At 47.9% G+C, this 19,980-nt stretch overlaps 1 protein-coding gene across 7 annotated transcripts in view; it reads left to right on the top strand.

The window, feature by feature from the left end:
- Window positions 1–19,980, top strand: part of Nipped-A (Transcription-associated protein Nipped-A) — a 991,444-nt gene that overhangs the window by 671,028 nt on the left and 300,436 nt on the right. For all 7 annotated transcript variants that reach the window (XM_075869412.1, XM_075869408.1, XM_075869400.1 and 4 more), the window contains 2 exons: window positions 942–1,193; window positions 15,886–16,029. In XM_075869412.1, coding sequence (XP_075725527.1) covers window positions 942–1,193; window positions 15,886–16,029 — 396 coding nt within the window. The remainder of the gene's footprint in view (window positions 1–941; window positions 1,194–15,885; window positions 16,030–19,980) is intronic.

Here is a 19,980-nt window from a genome sequence, read left to right as displayed (position 1 = left end):
TGTTGACAGGACTTTTTTAGAGCAAAACCCAAACTCGTAGTAACGATACCTCTCTTCACCAGCTTAGAGTGGCTCGACCTGTAATTAAGTATAGGCTTTACAGATCTGGGACAATAAAACCAGCAAACATGCTGAGGTTCAAAGATCAAGTTGAGATCTAGAAATTGCAGTTGATTTAGTCGCGGCAATTCAAAAGAAAAGTTTAGTTTCCTGCCTGTTTCCTTAAATATCTTGACAATATTCACAACATCTCGCATAAAATCTGAGGACGTAGTGAACACAAGAAAATCGTCGACGTATCTGAATACGCGAACCGGGAGTCCTGATCTCATGCATTTAAGATAAGTGGAGGGTGACTTTGACTTTTTTGGGTGATTCAATAAATAAGAATAATAAAGACAAAATAACAATGAATCATTCCCAAAATATACCCAATTACGCAATATTCATTTGATACCCCCACCACTGTCCGACGCATTTACTCGAGTTCCCGCCTTGGTGTGGAGATAGGGGCGGCATTTTTCTTTTCTTGATCCTCGCTTCAATTAACATAAGAGGGCATCGAATTGCAACTGTGCAAACACTGTACAGAACTTCTGATTATGGCCAAGTTCGGGGTGCACCTATTATGTGAGTAAATACGGTATAAGAAGTTTGTGCCTGTTCATGTCTGCATCGTTCATTGTTTTCCAAGAAATATTGCTAGAGATGTAGTTGACCATAGCATAAATAGTTGAGTGCTGGGGCAGATTTTCACTCCCACCCACTTGCCACACATGGCCATCGAAATGCAAACCCAATACGCGTCAACAATATCTCTTCCACAAGCTATCAGTGCCCGCTGAACAAATCACCGTCAGCTGAGTGTCATTGATTATTGAACTGGTTGCTTTTTTATTTTCTAAATAAGATAATAAGTAAGTTTTGTGGACCTGACCCAGGAGGAGATCGACATCGAGCTCCCGTCCTCCTCTGAAGTGCTGGACGGGGGCGTTGCGGGCCGTGCACGCCAGAACCTGCAGCAGTTGGTGCAGCGACAGGGCCGCTTCCTGGAGGGACTGCGGGAGCTACGCTTGGGGGCCTTCCTGAATGCCACGGTGCAGCTGTGCCACCTGGACACGCCACTGGCCCAGCACCTGTGGCAGCAGCTGATGCCCCGCCTCTGGAAGGTGCTCAGTGAGCGGCAGCAGAGCGTGAGTGCACCCATTTACAGTGCAACCCCTGGTCTTGTTTGCTTCATGCACTTTGGCCCTCCACCTCTAAAGGTGGCTGACCCCAGCTGTGTGTCTAATGCTCACCGAATCAAAACACTGCTGCTGTTTAAAGGGGGGCAGTTGTGATCATAGATAGCATTGACTGACCTAGATTAGAAGGCGTGTGTGTAGTCAGGGCACTCTTATTGAAAATGGAACTACCGTTTGCCGGAACTGCTGCAGCCACCATCAATGCGATCGTGGATTGCGACAATACGCTCTGAAGGTACACACAGGGGTGCAACAGATGCCCCAATATCGCCAATTTGATACTATTTTCAATTGTTGCGCCAAGCTGTGCCAAAACCGTGAAATTTGCTGAAATTGCACCATGCTGTGCCAAATGCCGAGCCAGCTTTTAAATTTTCGATGGTGCGCTAATTTCGGCAAGAAATGCAGGCCACGTCGGCCCCCTGCAGTTAGCACCATCCATCAAAGCGCATAGACCCCAACTATAGTGCCTAGAATGTACTTAAAATATGACCAGATAAAGTAACAATACTACGCGCCCATCAGTTCTTTGACCGCAGCGGATACCTATTGGTGGGACGACGGAACTTCCAAGAAAAAAATGCATTGCTGTAACCACCAACACTTCGTGGGAAATGTAAATTTCCTAGCCTGAAAACGGGGCTATGGCTTGTTAGGAACTAACTGTGGAAGCGTATGCCGCGTTTTCTTTGTGCAAACGAGCTTGACATGCTAGGATCGCCGGCGTTGCCAGGGACCACGTCAATTGCTTCAGCAATGGCACATACAACTTTTTTTGTTTGGTTTTGTTCTGAAGTTGTCGTCGTGGCCACGGTCCTGGTGAAAGATATGCGGCATTGTCGCTAGGCCAACGGGCACGCGCCGTTATTACTTTACCTAGTTAAACGCCCTTTGCAAGGTAGGCCCGTGTGCTCAGATTTGGGTGCAGGTTAAAGAACCCCAGGTGGTCTAAATTTTCAGTCCTCCATTACGGCGTCTCTCATAATCATATGGTAGTTTTGAGACGTTAAACCCCATAAATCAATCAATCAACGCCCTTTGCAAAGGAGCCAAAAAGCAGCACCAAGCCCCCCCCCCCCCATCTTTCCACGGTGAAAGAAGAAAAAAGGTGGGAAGTTGGGGGGGGGGGGGGGAGGTGTAGCGGTTAGGAAATTCATGGTTTTGGTTCTCACCCATGCAGAGAATGCTGCTTAAGCCACCTTCGCCGCAGTACATTGGTGCCCAGCCAAAAAGCGCATAGAGACAGGGGTTGGCACTATTCACAGAACACTGCACATTTTGCTAGGTTACTCATGCCTTTATATCCTGCATAATTCTGAATACCAGTATAAGCACTGATGTCTAATTGAGCTACTGGCAATCATATGGAGCAGTGTATCACATTTCTGCTTCCTAAAAAAACTAACTAAATTGTGTACCAGGTTTTTTTTTCGCCACCCCTACTCCTTGGTTTTAGGAATCTCCCAAATTTCAAGGTCGTGAGCTTGGCAGATCCACATTTGAATTCGCAGAGTCTGTCAAATGATTTGACAGGCGCACAAAGTGCTAATATGGACTTCATTACTGTTTGCTCAGTGTAGCTCAGTGTACTCAGTGTAGCTCAGTGTAGCTCAGTGCTCAGTGTACCTGTGTAGCTCTGCCGACGTGACATCGTTGCAACCCGAAGTCATCTGTTCAGTCTTGCTTCCTTATAAATGACCAATCATGCTCGGATTCCAACACTATTGCAGAAAGCTTCAACAACTATTTCAAGTCCGTTTTCTCTCGTGATGATGGCACTATCCCAGGTTATGCTTGCAACTTTGTTCAGTCTACAATTCCAGACATCACAATCTCTTGTTCAGGTGTTCACAATTTGATACTAAAATTAGATGTGACTAAAAGTTCCGGTCCTGATGGCATTCCTAATACGTTCTTGAGGCGGTACTTCGAATGGTGCGCTCGTTACTTGACTGTCATTTTTAATAAATCGTTTGCGTCGGCCACTGTTCCCATACTTTGGAAGACAGCTAATGTAGTCCCGTTATTTAAATCTGGCAATAAGCAGCTCATTCCAAATTATAGGCCAATTTCCCTCATTTCAACAAGCTGTAAACTACTGGAACATATCATTCATAAACATATTGTTGAGTACTTGGACGCAAACAACCTTCTGTCCCGATGTCAGCATGGCTTCCGAGCTGGATTTTCTACAACAACGCAGCTCCTAGAATTCACCCATGGCATTGCCACATCACTTAACAAAAGGGGTCAGACAGATGCAATTTTCATAGACTACTCGAAAGCTTTCGACAACGTATGCCATAAAAAACTTCTTCTAAAACTTAGTTCCTTTCTTAAAGATTCTAAATTACTCGGTTGGATTGCAGATTATTTGCGTTCTCAATCTCAGGTCGTTACTTTCAACCAGGTGCAGTCATCCCCTGTTGAAATCACATCCGGTGTGCCGCAAGGCTCTGTGCTAGGGCCTCTCTTGTTTATTATATTTATTAATGATGTTGTTAATGTCATCTCTGGAACCCCTGTAAACATATGTCTGTATGCCGATGATTGTGTACTGTATAACTGCATTACTACCTTAGTCACATAAATTTGTGCGCACTATTGTTTGTTTTTGTGCTTTCGTTGATTTTTCTGTACCCGCTCCTGCAATGTCTCAGGCATGGGACAGCAGTATTTGTAAATAAATAAATAAATAAACCGCGTACTACCAAATGGTGATGGTGGTTAGAAGAAAAAGGTGCCTAATCTCTGCTGCCCGGTAGGGAGCACGGCGCAGCGCCTAAAGCAAATGCGAACCATCACCTCGTCACGTCGATCGTACAGTGAACAAAGCGCGAGGCAGGTGTTCTCTGGCAAGGTGTTGTTGGTGCGACGGAAATTCCTCGGGCCAGTGCCAGAGCGGCTTCACGGCCAATACCGTGGGTTTCATCCAAAATATGGCGGAGCGGCTGCATTTCACGGGGGCGGTACGCGGATATTGCATGTAAAAATTTTTTCTCAATTACTTGGGTAGTCGGAAAGGATAAGGGTGGTCTTTATTTCACGCTTTATGGTATATAACATGCGTATGCAGCAGGAGCCGCTTGAAGAACAGCGGGCGCGGCAGTTGAACGCAATAAGCTCGGCGCTCTTGGTTGGTTTGATTGGAAATATAGGTCAAGATTCTTTGGTCACGAATATAGATGGATAGCTAGTTATGAAGGACATTTTCGGAAAGGAAAGGTCGACTTATATTCGAACAAATATGGTACCACCTTTAGTGGCACAGCGCCTGCCTCCTCTTTCGGTGAGCGGAAGCATAAAGGAAAGCAGGGAAGAAAGAAGGAGAGAGAAGAGGAAATTAAAAAAAAAAAGGATAAAAGTGACAATATGCACTGCTTCTTGATTTCTTGCCATGTGTGAGCAAACCTTCAATTTTCCTCACAAAGAAAGAATTAGTGTTTCTATATAGCTAGTAAGCTACCCATTTAATTCTATCATTGTTTCACATGTTACATGCTCTGTACGGTTAGGCGCACAAGTTTGACAGGGCTCAGATGATTGTTTTTTACGCATGCGCTGCTGTTTCATGGGTCGGGGGTGTGTGTGGTTCTTCAATAAACATTCAGTTGCTAGCTAGTCCAGTGCTTGTCTTGTGTGGTTGTTCTCTTTTGCTGTCTTCGTGTGGTTTCCGTCTGGTTCCTTCTTCTTATTACAATGAAATCTCGGTAGAATGAGCCCCACATTAACAAACTTTACAGATTAACAAACTTTTAAAAAATCCTGCACAGACTGCTAATAGTTTCAATGTAAAATTATTTCACTGCTACGTTTTCGAGAATACCGTATTTTTCAGTATAACAAACGTTAATATAGTTCTGCATTATACAGTGCAGTCCGCTTATAACGATATCGAGAAAACTTAAAAATATGATCGTTATAACCGGTGATCGTTATATCTGGACTGCCGCCAAAAAATCGTCGCCGGACGTACCTTTTGTAGCTCCAGGCTTCATTTCGCTATTTTCACCAATTAATAAATATTGTAGATAGTAGGATGTCAAAAACAAGACTTTATTTCTTACTCCAAAGAACGCATCGCGGGTTCGCTGAGGAAGAAAGACTGACCGACGGCGGGGTGGGAGCAGTGGGAGGAAGAAAGCACAGCCAGAGGTACACAGCCGGAATGCCAACGAGGCCCCGCCCCGATGCCGCCGCGCCGCTTTGCTTTTTGCTTTTTTATTTTCTCTCTCTTTCCCGCTTTCGTTCGGCAAGCTACGAGTAGCTTGCCGGCTTGCCGTTGTAGAAGGCGGGGAGCCGCGGAGCGCGGCGCTTTGCTTTTTGCATTTTTTTTAATTCTCTCAGCCTCTCCGCGGTCGACGCGCGGCCAGGCGCAAAACGTGACACAGCTGGCGCCATCTGTAGCGCGTCGCGCCAACTCGCGATGCTCGCCTCGGCTTTTTCAACGGCCGGGACGCGCTGCCGGCGCTGTGCTGCAGTGGCGGCAGATACGTACTCGCCTACGCTAACTTTTCGTCTTGTCTCGGCATAGTTCGTTTCAGAGGAACTTATCAATCTAAATGTTACGATTATTCTGAATGAAACATGCCGTCCACGGCAAACTTTTCATCGTTGTATCCGATATGCGGTGAATAACATATCGTTATATATGGTTTTTTTCCCCATAGCCCCAATGCATAAAATGAGACTGTTAAGTCGACCCATCGTTATAACCGATATATCGTTATATGTGGTATCGTTATAAGTGGACTGCAGTGTATTAACAACACCTCAGTACTATGAACTCATGTTCTAAAATTTGTCGCGATCACCGGAGCGGTATGCAAGCAGACAACAAAGCAAACGGACGCCTTTTTTCTCGAAAGACAAGCGACGCTGTGGAAGGAAAAAAAAAAAAGAACGAAAGGGCAATTTTTCTTTTTTGTTGTTGTTGAAACGCAGACACTGCAGAATTCAATGTGTAGAGGCAAGGAGTGAGGGCAACACGGGAGGGCAAGGTCAGCGAGGAGGAGTGGGAGTTGCGGAGCAGGAAGCATGGGCACGGAAAACCTGAGACAGCGAAGTAGCAGAAAACAAAAAGCGAGGAATTTTTTATTTTAGTCCTTTTATTTTTCTTCGGAAGAAGCGATAACAGCCGTGACGCTTCGGGCTTCTCTTTGTCACTCTACATGTGCTCAAGGAGGCTTTGTTTGTCAGTCGGGTTCATCTGATTACTTACCGCGTCAGCAAAGCGAGTTGGCGTTCGCGCTGCGGTGCTACTACAAATGAGTTCATCTCTGCTTGCGATGAAGAAGCGGAAGCAGTTTTCGCGAAGCAAGAAACTGGATAATCTTTGGCAACTGGAAGGCAAAAAGCAGGCTGTTGTGACCAAAGAATCGAATCGCTCACAGGAATGTAGATGAGCTGGAGGTGTTCGCTCTGCAAAGTTTGGGCTACATACGTAAAAAAAAACAAAAAACAGACTTCTTTAAGAGTAAATGTTCATTTTTTGGTGCTCACTTGTGCATTTGTTTTTTCTCGCGAAAAATGAGTTCAAGGACCCATCATTTTTAAAGTAAGTCGTTTTGGTCGGTGGAAAATAGGTATTTATGGTTAATTTTCCAGCTTTCACTATAACAACATTTCAAAATAATGAACAAACTGCCGCCGGCTCCGAGTTCATTATACTGATGTTTAACTGTGCCAACTCATCCAGAGAGTTATGTTACTGCCTACAAAACAGAATAACAGCTAAAAAACTTCTAGTAAATGTCCAAAAAAGATAGTCCAAAGGTATATAAAAAGTCTTATTGAGATGTTATTTAAACCTGAGCAGCTTGTAAACCTCCTGTAGCTGTGCTAACGCCACGTTATTATACGGCTAAAAAACTTCTAGCAAGAATTATAAAAAAACATCTTTCTAGATGTTTTAAAGAAACTTTGTAAATGTTTACTATACTTATATTATCAGAAGCCTTGTAAATTTCTTGCCAAGATTCTAAAAAAACTTTTGCTAGATCTTTAGCTCCTTTTTTAGACATATGTTTTTCATGCAAACCAGCCTGTTCAGCGTTTCCCGTGGTTAATTTGCTGCATCATGTCAGTGTTTTGCAATTGGTGCATTTAGCTGTTCACTGTTGAAAGTGACAAGTAGAAACAGCAGCATGATTTGGCATCAAATTGTTTGCTGGCACTTTTCTAACCAGCAAAATTGGTACCCTATTTGTTGAAAGAATGAATTTGTGACTGCTGTCTATTATTATAATAATCTGTTTTGCTCGGAGACAAGACAGGCTTTTAAACGTCAACTCATTTTCATCTGGTGTTGCCTGAAATGCATCATACTGCACATCCAAAAGTAAATGCGAAATTTCAACAAATCTTGTTGCATACTTGTGAACTTTATTATACATAACCATGACTGCACACTTTGTCCCCAAACTTGCATGCTTTATAGTAACTAAAGTTATACAAAGCAGTTGAGATATTGGCCAGATACTTTGTCTAGGAACCTGCTCACAAGACAATGAACTAAGGCTACAAAAACATAATTAAAACAAAATATTCAGTCAATATTACAGTGAAAATAAAATCATTGATCTGCTACAGCTTTGTTGCAATGCAAAAAGTTCAATCTTAATGAATAATTGCACAATAAACAAAAATAAACATGGCGTAAAACCTTAGCAACTAGCACGGGTCAGACTATATGCGGCACCTCAGGGAGGTGAAGTTGCGTGCTAGTGCTCACTGTCCTGCATGCATAATGACGCAAGCCACAACTAAACTTTCCAGCAGGATATTTAGGCAGAGGCATGCCAGAATTCTTTGAACCTATTTTGGTGTTTCGGTTTCGATTTCTTGTAAAGTATTTTCGCCCTTAGGGGGCGCTACCCTGTGTATATATGCAGGGCACATATGGTGACCCCGCTACTCACTGTAGCGGACGATCACTGCGGGTTCACGCTTGGCGAGCCACAGGGCCGCGACTCCGTTTACTCGCGTGTAGCGTACCGCTCCGCGCGCGCTGCTCAACTAATAAGGCGTTTAGTGCGGCGCGGCAAACAGACAGTGTTCTAATGCAAAATACACAACACTTTATTGCCTCTGGCGGCAACCTGAACAACAGTACGACGTCCGCTCCCGGGACGTGGGTAGCAAAGGCACCCGCACGCGGACGTTCACAATAAGAGGACAACCCCGAGCACGTCGCAGCTGGCAATGGCGAGCTTTGACACGCCGGTCGGGAAAAGGTCCCTCGCGGCTATGCTGCGCACTCTCACGATGGCCAATGGGCCTGGTCGCGAGTGTTAGGGCAAACCTCGTACGCGTAGGCCTACGGCAAGTGCGGCTCGGTGTGGTACGACCACTTCAAGTACTAGGCACCGTTTTGGGCTTAGCGTACGGCACCGAAGCTAGCGCTCAAGTAAACACGCCTGCCGAGGTGCCACAGACCACCCCAGGCAGGCTACAGTCCAGCGATTCCCGAAGGGGACGTGGACGAAGGAAAACAAGTGCTTACCCGGCGCCGACCATGGAGGAGAGCGCTCCCTCGGTGCGCGCATACCGCGTGCCGCGCCCGCAAGTGGCGCCATCTATCGCCACGCATCGTTATCAGAGCAGAAAAAGCAAAAGGGTGTGGCCGTGCGGCGGAATGCCCGCGAAATCGCCGCAGGAATGCCCGCGAATGCCGGCGAAAACGCTGCCGGTTCTTCCTCGTCTCCGAGCTGGCATTGCATGACACTGGTCACCGGATTTGCAAACTCCCTTCCGAAATTAAGTAAGGCGGGAGCGAAACCAGTGGAGTGACTCTGGGAGGTTCGGATTGCAAACGCGAGTTCGCTCAAATGATTTGCCCAGTCCTTTTGACTTTCGGCAAAGGCCGCCAACATCGGTTTGAGCGTACGATTGGTTCGCTCCGTCAAATTGGACTGGGGATGGTAGGGCGATGTGGTGCAGTGATCTATTCCTAGGAAACGGCGCGTATCACCAAACACCCGAGCGGTGAAATACGATGCGTTGTGCGTGATCAATCTTTTCGGAAAGCCGAACCGACAAAACACTTCCTGTAGCCTCTCTAGCACCGCTCGCGCTGTCACTTTCCGCAGCGCAAACAGCTCCACCCATTTGGAAAAATGATCAACGACTATGATCAGATGTATGAACCCCTGCTTACTCCTGGGGAACGGCCCCATTAGATCGCAGGTGGCTACTTGCCACGGACGCTCACTGACAATCGATTTCATCAAGCCGGGCGGCTTGCCACCCCTTGGTTTCACCGCTTGACAGACGTGACAGGAACGGCAATAGCGAAAAATGTCACGCTTCATGCCAAGCCAAGTCACAACCTTGCTCAGTTTCACAAAAACTTTAGAGCCACTCAGGTGACCGGCCATGGGCTCGTCGTGAGAGGCTCGCAACGGTGCGCCTCTCAGACTTTTGGGCACAACCACCTTAAACAGGTCTACTGACTCCTTATCGGTGGCTATGTATTTCAGCAGGAGTCCATCATGGTCCAGGAAGTATGTATCCGCGGGGGACCTAGCGACACACGCCGGTTCCCGTCCCCCTGCGCCCGCCGCACTACCAGCAGCGTCTCGGCGCTCCATCTCCCTGAGACCGGCGCTCAACTCGCGACAAAACGGATCATCTTGCTGGGCCTTCAGTAACTCTTGTCTGCTGAAAGCGATTCCCACTCTCCCAAAGGGGAGAATGGTATCATTCCCACTCAGGACTGCAGCCATCGCCTCCTCTCGCATTGGCGTCATGGGTTCGCTTCCCTTTCGCTCCCCCTCTTGCCCGCTTCGTGGCGCGCTGCTTGCCTGGCCCGTAGAAAGTGTTTGCTTGTTGGCGCGTAGAAAGGTTTGCTTGTTGGTGCTTGCAGCGCTGTTTCCCCCGCGCTGCTCGCTTGCTCAAAGGCACCGCTGGTGGTTGTCGCACCGGGATCCAGGCTCCTGGTAGACACTGGGGCACGAGATAGCGTGTCAGCTACCACGTTAGTGCTCCCCTTCCGATACTGCACTGAAAAGTCATAATGCTGTATTAGGAGAGCCCAGCGCGCTAGCCTGCCTACAGCCTCACCGAGCCGCATCAGCGAGCTAAGCGCGCTGTGATCTGTTTGCACCACAAATTTCGTCCCATCAAAGTAGACATCAAACTTCCGCAGTGCAAACACGATGGTGAGGCACTCCCTCTTCGTCACGGAATAATTCCTTTCCGCGGGTATCAACAAGCGACCGGCAAAGGCCAACGGCTGCAACACACCATCGTATTCCTTTAGGAGAACTGCTCTTAATTCCAGATCGCTTGCGTCAGTCTGGACAACAAACCGTCTGGTCAGGTCGGGGAGCTTGAGCTGCGCCATCTCCGCAATGGCGCTAGACAGACGGCAAAACGCCTCTTGCTGCTCAGGTCCCCATCGCCACTCAGCTGACTTACCCAAGAGCTTGGTCAAGGGCGCCTGCACTCGGGCACAGGACGGAATGAACGACCGGTAAAAGTTGGCCATTCCGAGAAAGCGGCACAGGCCGCGTATGTCCTTAGGCGCGGGGAAATCGAGGATTGCTTGAAGTTTCTCCCGATCTAGCTCAGTGGAGCCTTCGCCCAGCGTGAAACCAAGTAACTGAACTCAGGTTTGCGCTAGTTGGGCCTTTGCGGGATTTAACGTCATCCCGGCGGCTCTCACCCTCTCGAGCACATCGGCAATGTGGGCCAAGTGCTCTTCGAAGGTTCGTGAACAAATCACGATGTCGTCGAGGTAGCACATGCAGTAAGATCACTTTGCTTCCCGAGGACGCGGTCCATGAGTCTCTTAAAAGTCAAAGGAGCATTGCAAAGACCAAAGGGCATACGGGTGAAATCAAATAACCCTCTGTGGGACGTGAACGCAATCTTGCACCGGTCACCCTCATCCATCCGGACCTGTATGTAACCTTTGGAGGCATCTAATGTGGTAAAATACCGCACGGATAGGCGTCCTTATGAGTCACACTGTTCAGGCGGCGGTAGTCTACGCCCAGGCGATTGTTGGTGTTGGTGCCATCTTTCTTAGGCACCAACACAATTGGAAACGCCCAGGCGCTGGACGAACGGCGAACAATGCCAGCTGAGAGCATCTCGTCCAGCAAGCCGTAAATTACCTGCCTCTTGGCCTGGCTGACGGGCCTTGGGTTACACTTCAAAGGAAGCGCGTCGCCAGTTTTGATCGCCGAATCGGTACAGCCGGGTTAATCGGTGAAAATCTCATCGTATTCGCGTAACAATGCCGACAGACGAGCCTTCTGTGTATCATTCAATTGAGTCGTCAGGCGATTAAAGGATGTGGAGCCTCTTCGTGTCGTGCCGCTCGATCCCGATGGGGATTTTGAGCCGACGAGTGCATAGCGCAGGGTCGTGCCCCCGAAGTTTGCACATGACACGGTTTTGACGCTTCAACTGCACAGGCAACAGAAAGCGACGGTGGGCTGATGAAGGACTTTAGCTCGGAAAAAGGTCTGTCGCGATAGCCTTCATTCACAATGTCCACTACGATACCGGCTTTTAGGAGAAAGTCACGACCGAGAATCACAGGAACACTGAGCCCTGGAAGATGAACAAAACGTGCGCGTCTCATTCGGCCTCCCCATCTGACAGTCAACATCGCGGCACCCGCCGACTGGGCCACGCCTTTCGCGAGGGTGAATGTCGTTCGGCTGTCCCGCAAGCGCACCGAGTGCTTCTGCAAGTGGGACAACACCTGTTTGCCAAACAACGAAGTGCTTGCGCCCTTGTCCAGCAACGCCAAGAATTCGCGACCGACAATGGTGACCGAAATAAACGACGCGTGCGCACCAGCAAGACTGCTTGCCCGGTACGCAAAGGGGAGAAGCAAGGGTTCGACCGCTCGTGCCTTCACGAACGGCCCGCCCCCCCTTTTCCCTGCCTCACAGGAGGCACAAACGCGGAGCACTCCCTCGCTATGTGCCCTCGTTGACGGCAGCGGAAGCAGCGCACTCCATCGTGGTCTCTTTCCCGAAACAGAGCAGCTTCGAGCTGCCGGGTCGGTTCACCGCATTATCAAAGGAACCGCTCTGACGATCGTCACCACTGGTGATGCGCTGGGTCGGATTTTGTCCCTGCTCGCGCGCGTCGAGTTGCGATGCAGCACTGGCTGCACGCCTCCCGTACGTGTAGGGATCTAAAGCTCGATCGCTTATCTTCCACGTGTGCCCACATGTAGCTGTAGCCGCAAAGGCAGCTCCGGCGGGCTGTTGCCGCTGAGGGAGGGTCATGGCCCCTCCTCATGCGCAGCGCGGTTTGAGGGCCTCGCTGGCTGGCGGTGGCGGGCGATAGGAACGCGCGGCGAGAATGTCGCCTTGGATGCGCTTCTCCGCAGGGGTGCTTGCGCAAGTAGGCGTTTGGTGTGTAGCGACACCACGGACCAGAGCTAATGGGGGGGTTTCGGCTCCCTCCCACGCCTAGCCGTGCGTGGCTTTGCCGTGTCCGGGGAAAAGGGGATCTTGGGGGTTGAGCCAACGCTGGGTGATTGGACCTTTAAGGCCGCCCGGCAGAGGCAACACACCCCTTTGGCCCCGGCTTCACGTAGACGGCACCCCTGGGCTGACCCACCCAGGGGAAATCGGCAGTCGCCTTTTCCTATCTCTCTCTGCCTACATCTTCGTCTTTATCTCTCACTATCTATCTGTCCTGCCTTCTACTCTCTTCTGTTTACTTCCATTTTTCCTGGCGGCAAGGGTTAACCCTGTGCAAATAGCCTACCTTGGTCTAGGCGCATTGAGTTATGGCAGTGTTGTACGGCTGACGTCTGCAAGCTTTCAGCACCTGCAAACTTGCAGCGTCCCCTTGTTGGGCTCCGTGGTGGGTGGCCGCCAAGGCTGCTGAACAAAAATAAGACCGGCATGCATGGAGCATTCCCTCTTCTGTCTGATCGTACCGGCCTAAAGCGGGTACGCACCGACGACATAAATTTCTTCAACCAGCCAATAGAAACTTTTCCCCACTTCCACGTCATTCACTGTGAAAAAACTGAAAAGCAAGCCAGGACTGTCCCTCCTTTCCTAGTTTCTAGATGTCTTACCGAAACTCTTGGCACAGGATACAAGGTAACCAAAATGGCTAGTGGAGACCTTCTCCTCGAAATCCGTGACAAAGAACAATTTAAAAAACTAGACCGTCTTTCAGATTTCGGTGGCATACCAATAACCATAACACCACATAGATCAATGAACACAACTCGCGGAGTGGTATCTGACATGGACTTGACTGAGACTGAACTTTTGGAGGGGTGGAAGAGCCAAAATGTCACTAATGTACAGAGAATCATCATCAGAAGAGATAATAAGGAAATACCGACAAAACACTTAATACTCACGTTTGCATCCAGTAAACTACCGGAATCTATTCAAACAGGGTACACAAAGACATCTATCAGGCCGTACATACCAAACCCTCGTCGTTGCTTCCAATGCCAGAGGTATGGCCATGGCTCTAAAACCTGTCGTGGTCGCCAGACTTGTGCACAATGTGGAGTCCTAGGCCATGTGTCTGAGAACTGCGAACAACCGCCACACTGTGTAAACTGCGAAGGAAACCTTGCCGCATATACACGCTCCTGCACATACTGGAAAAAAGAAAAAGAAATAATTACGTTGAAGGTGAAGGAGAACATTACATTTAAGGAAGCACAGCGAAGAGTCGCTCTATTCTATGGACCTACGTACGCTGATGCGGCGCGTCAGGGGGCCCCAAGGCGGTTGTAGCCCAGGCTACACCGCCTACTCCCAAACAGAGACCGGAGACTCCAGAGTCCTCGGATCTCAAGGCCTCCCCTCACCAGGCGAGGGCCGAAATTCGAACTAGCAGCCCGCACGTGCGGGCATCCAGTGCCTCCGAGGAGGCAATGGATACGTCGGTACCCTTGGTGCCGAAAGAGCGGCGTGGCTCTTTGGAGCGCGCCAAGAAAACAAAAAAGCAGATAACAGGGCCTGGTGACGGCCCTGTTAAGTGAACTCAAACTCCCTGTCTAAACAGCCACTCGCTTTTCGTACACACAGCACTATTTTACATTCACCATGAACACTCAAATTATCCAATGGAACGTCAGGGGCCTTCTCAGAAACCTTGACGACATCCAAGAACTCTTAACGAACACTCACCAAAAGTGCTGTGTGTACAAGAAACACACCTTAATTCAAAACACACAAATTTTCTTTGTAAATACGTTATTTTCCGAAAGGACCGTGTTGATGCCATGACATCATCCGGAGGTGTTGCCATCATGGTGAATCAAGGAATTGCATGCACACACTTACAACTCCAAACATCCTTTGAGGCAGTGGCTGTTCGAGCGGTTATTTTTGATAAACTGATCACAATCTGCACTATCTACATTCCTCGTAGCTACCAGCTGCAAAAACGTGATTTTCACTCTTTAATTGATGAACTTCCGGAGCCCTATGTTCTCCTTGGAGACTTTAAATTCAAACAGTCTGTCCGGGGTAATAAACGCAGTCTTCTCGCGATCACATTCATCAACTTCTACTTGCCAGTATCCACTCTTGAGATCTAGTGATGAGAAGAACTTCTCACACCGAAGTCGATCTAATGTGTCGTTGATGTGCGGAAGGGGGTATACATTCCGTTTATTCACAGCATTCAATTTTCGACAGTCGACACAAAACCGTAGCGTGTTATCCTCCTTCTTGACAAACACCACGGGAGACGCCCATGAACTGTTAGAAGGCTGGATAATATCATTTTGAAGCATCTCCCAAACCTGATTCTTTATAACTTCCCTTTTCTTCAGTGAAACATGATAAGAGTGCTAGCATACTGGCCTGATTGTCGCATCCGTTATAATCCTGTGTTTCATAATTCTTGTGTGCCGTACCTTTGAACTATTGGAGAAACAGCTGCGGAATTTTCGTACTAGGTCATATAGCTGTCGACGTTGAATCGCTGAAAGGTTAGGATTGACAGATAAGACATCGCAGACGCCAGATGTTAGTTTCATATTGGTTGGTATAGTTTCAAGACTGCTTCTTTCTGTCACTTCGCGTAACTCATCAAGAAAGGCTATGGCTGTTCCCTTTGTAATATGTTGGAATTCCCGTGGCAATATAACCTAAATTGGTTGTTGTGACAGTGCATCTGCACAGTTTGATGGTGTAAAAAGGTGTGGATTGGAAAGTCAGTTGTTAGTGTGCACTTGTGCTTGTCTGTTCCTTCGCGTGTGTCCTGTTTAGTGGCGCTGCTCATGATGGCTTTTATGTCTGCGAGCGTTTGCGACAGCTAGCTGCGTCATTCCTTACTGGTCTGTTTGCATGCATCCCACGAAATCATATGCCAGTTAGTTTGATGAAAATAAATGTTTTGTGTCTTTATTAGACGACTTTGAAAGTAAATTTTAATTTTGGGTGATGCAAATATTCTCGTTCCCCTGGAAATTCGCACCTCTGAGATTGTACTATACTTAAATTTTTCATTTTTTTCTATTACAGTGCATAGATTTATGGCTGTTTTGTGTGGTCCTCTCAAAGTTGTAAAACTGGTGTACCTGAAGAGTTTCTAAGCATTTTTTCCCACCTATACTGTAGCGTCACAGCGTCGAGTTGTCATGAGTTGTCATGTCGTGTTTAGTTGATTTTACACCAACGTGCAGGTGTTGGCTGGGGAGCTGGTGCCGTTCCTCTGCAGTGGAAGCCACGTGGTGCAAAAGGACTGCCACCCCAATGCCATTGGCGTTTTTGTTGAAGCCTTGGCACAATGCAACCCACCTGTGGCCATCAAACCAGCACTCATCAAGGTGGGTTTGAGTATAGTGAGAAAAAATTGCATCCTTGTCTGTTAGAATTATTTGTGTTTAAAAGGGCCAGATTGTTCAATGTTTACTGAAGAGAGGTTCGTCCCATGTACGGCTGACGCAGAAGCCTAGCCAATGTTTCAGCCCCACACAGTCGTACCATGCACGATTAATGTCCCCTTCCCGTATTCATCACAGCTACACGGGTTCGTGCAAATAAGGCAACAAGCTAGGTCAACAAAATGACACTTTATTGCTACGTTAGCAATAACACGTAAATGTCGCATAGAGGGACTGTCGGCTCTGAGAAGATAACAAAGCGTAGGCTTACACCTCTGGTCAAGCTGGCGTTTGCCGAAGACAATGGCAACCGCAGTGCTGCTGGAGAATTCAGCATGGACCGAGCCTACATCATCGGGTGGAGGAAGCAGCAGTAGCAAACTCACCGAGCCGCCGTGACTCATAAGAAATTCATGGGACTGCGCAAGGGCTGACAACCCGAACTCGAAGAGGAAGTTTGCAAGTTTGTTCGCAGCGAAAGAAACAGAGGCGATGCTAGCCGTGGCTGTGTGGAACACATGATGCGAAGAAATGCATTTTCTTTGAGACTCCAGACCATGATATTGCCACAGAGACTAGTTACACTATCTAATATTATGAAGAATCAGCGTCCACAGTCTTCTGCACACCCGTGCTTGTGGCCGCATACCTCTCGTTCACAGGCACGAGTCAGTGTGGGTTGGACCTGCGAGGAAGAAGGCGCGTTTGCGAATGAACAGTTCTTGTTTTGGAATGCTCTAGCGGACTCTTCCATTTTTCGCACATAGCTTTCAGGGCACTTGTTCGCCCATAATAAACTAGTTTTTGGTGTTTCTTCTCTTGAATCCGTTACAATTTCGGAACGCTCTAGCGGACTCTTCCATTTTTCGCACATAGCTTTCAGGGCACTTGTTCGCCCATAATAAACTAGTTTTTGGTGTTTCTTCTCTTGAATCCGTTACAATATGCCAAACTCTGCCAAGCGATTTCACTGACAAACTCCTTGCTAAGCAACATCTGCAGGATCTTAACAGTCTCAACAGCTACGATTTTGGCCAGATCATCAACGCTGATGAATTGCCAGTTTTTTTTTTTTCTGACATGACGAAAGCAAGCACCGTTAACATGGTAGAAGCCTGGGAATCAAGCGTGAGGACGACAGGGTACGAGAAGCAGCATGTCACAGTGATGCTGTGCACCACAGCTGATGGTGATAAGCTTCCGCCCTACATACTTCTGAAGAGGAAAAACATGCTCAAGAATGAGTTCTTCAAAGGCAATCCAAGGAGTCCGCAGTGGCTATGCACACCACGCACACAAAAGAGAAATGCTGCACATGCGGCGGCACGTAGGCGACACGACAGCGGAAGTAACGATGTGCTCGCGAGGCGATGACCATCTGTGAGGGCAACAGCTAAAAGCACAAGCTGTGGTTGGCTGATCAAAACTCACAAGACAGCTACAAAAAAACTAAAGAAAAGGAGGAGAACGGCGGCTCTTTCGTTCCTGCTGTCCAACCTGAGGGGTACGCAGAGAAAGCATGAGAGAGAAAAAGGGAAATGAAAAAGAAAAAAATGTTCCACAAGTTAGAGATTGTGCAGTCTGAGCCCTCTCGCTCTTACCCTTTTTCAAGCGCTTCGGGTTTTGGTGAAGGCTTGGTACTACGCGGAGGTCCCTATACCTGAAAATTTCATATATGTGGGTTCGATATAACCGTGTTTGACTGAACTTTGCTGATGTGTCTTTGACAATACTGATGTGTCGGAGAAGTGGTTAGCACTTTTCCAACACATCATACTTGTGCCTTGCTTCCTTGCTTCAAGGTTGCTTTCCAGCTCTGCGTAGAAGATTGCGTGCCGCTTGAAAGCAGTGCTGTACTATTGCTTATGTCGCAGTGGCATCTTGGCGTCCATTGGGCATCTTCGCAAATCGTGCACGCCACTGTTCGCAAGTGAGGCGAAATGCAGAAACTGCGAACAGGTATGAGCGCAAAAAGGTGGGAAGATGCTGGTGGGCCTAATGTGTAGAGCGCATGTGACTTGTCATGTGGTTGAGTTGTCCGTGAAGTGTTGCTAGTCCACGCAGTGCTGATAGCTTTTTCATGGAATGCTCGTGGCGCTTTACGGGAAATCTGAACTTTTGATTTGCCTAGTCAGCAAACACTGTTAGGACACAGTATCCACTAAAGGGAGAAACGTATGCCTCGTCGTCTGTAAACAATGAGTGTCACATTTTTTTTGCGAGTGACAGATGCATGTCAAGTTTTTTGCGACAGATAAACGCATGTCGCATTATTAGCAAAGGATAAAAAAATGTCGCATGTCTTAGCAAGCAAAATTCACTGGCAGTATTGTTGGCAATCTCGCCTGACAGAAGCGCCAATGCGATGGCACTACTATTGAAACCGTGCTGCTGTCAGCGATGCATCATTAAAAAATTCTGTATCTCCGACGCACCGTCGCTGACATCTTGAATTCCTTGCACCTGTCTCTTCCACGAAATATATTTTACTGCATATATGTCGATGATGTACAGATTAGTCTGAAATCGTGCAACATTTCAGTGCGCCAACATCAAGTTCAGCTAGGGTTGAACAAGGTATCTCAATGGGCCGATGAGAATGGTTTTATACTCTACGCACAAAGGAGCACTTGCGTCTTGTTCTGCCGAGCGAGGGGCCTCCATCCTGACCCCGACATTTACCTGCATGGTCAACCTCTGTCAGTGAAAACCAAGCACAAGTCTTTTGGACTAATATTAGACACAAAAGTAACCTTCATCCCATGCATCAAGTATACACATGACCTGAGTTTTTCACGGATGCCTCAAAGTCCAACACTTCTGTGTCATATGCAGCGATTAGCCAATCCTTTTCCTAGGCCGGCGTTCTTCATCTGGATGCAAGCATTTTCATAAGAGAAGCTTATGCAATACTGACGCTCGTAAAACACATCAAACAGATAAAAATACAAAAGGTGGTAATATACACAGATTCCCTAGGTGTGGTTAAAGCCCTGAAAACTCCTAAAAAACACAAAAACCTCGTGATGGTGTCTATTTACTCACTTCTGTGCACACTGTACTCATCAAAACAGCATGTGGGTGATTCCACGAGAGATCGGCACGGGTCCAGAAGTTGATATTTTAGATTTCATTCAGTATTTTATATTCCATGCACCTCTCACCAAGTAGCCCGAAAGCAGAACATGAGTAAGAGAAAAACAGACAAAAAAAACAAAAGCACAGAAAAACGGCAAAGAAAAATCTATAAAAAAACGAAACAGAAAGATAAAGATAATATAACTACTTGCGCGCACCGAAACTTCGAGGAACCCGAGTTCCTTCTCGGACAGTTCTGCTCTTTGTGCCATATGGTTTTTATCACATGGTTACTGTCTCCTCTATATATTTTCGTGCTCTGCGCAATAAACTCAGTTGGAAGTTAGCGCTTGTGTTTTTCGTGTCCTTCTTGTCTCTGTGTCGTCGTCTTGTTCTCGCGCTATAACTATTGTCTTGTTAGGGAAAACCCTGTACGCGTAGGCCTACGGCAAGTGCGGCTCAGTGTGGTACGACCACTTCAAGCACTAGGCACCGCTGTGGGCTCAGCGTACGGTACCGAAGCTAGCACTCAAGTAAACACGCCTGCCGAGGTGCCACAGGCCACCCCAGGCAGGCTACAGTGCGGCAATTTCCAAAGGGGACGAGGACGAAGGAAAACACGTGCTTACCCGGTGCCGACCACGGAGGAAAGAGCAGCTCCCTCGGCGCGCACGTACCGCGTGCTGCGCCCGCACGTGGCGCCATCTATCGCCACGTGCTGTTCGTTACCAGAGCAGAAAGAGCAAAAGGGTGTGGCCGTGCTTCGGAATGCCCGCGAAATAGTCGCGGGTGCGCCTCAGATCCCCACAAAGCTCA

This window comes from Rhipicephalus microplus, chromosome 1 (assembly GCF_043290135.1).
Source record: "Rhipicephalus microplus isolate Deutch F79 chromosome 1, USDA_Rmic, whole genome shotgun sequence".
Lineage (NCBI taxonomy): Eukaryota > Metazoa > Arthropoda > Arachnida > Ixodida > Ixodidae > Rhipicephalus > Rhipicephalus microplus.
Note: the sequence above shows the minus strand (reverse complement) of the source record. Positions and strands in the feature narration are given on the sequence as shown.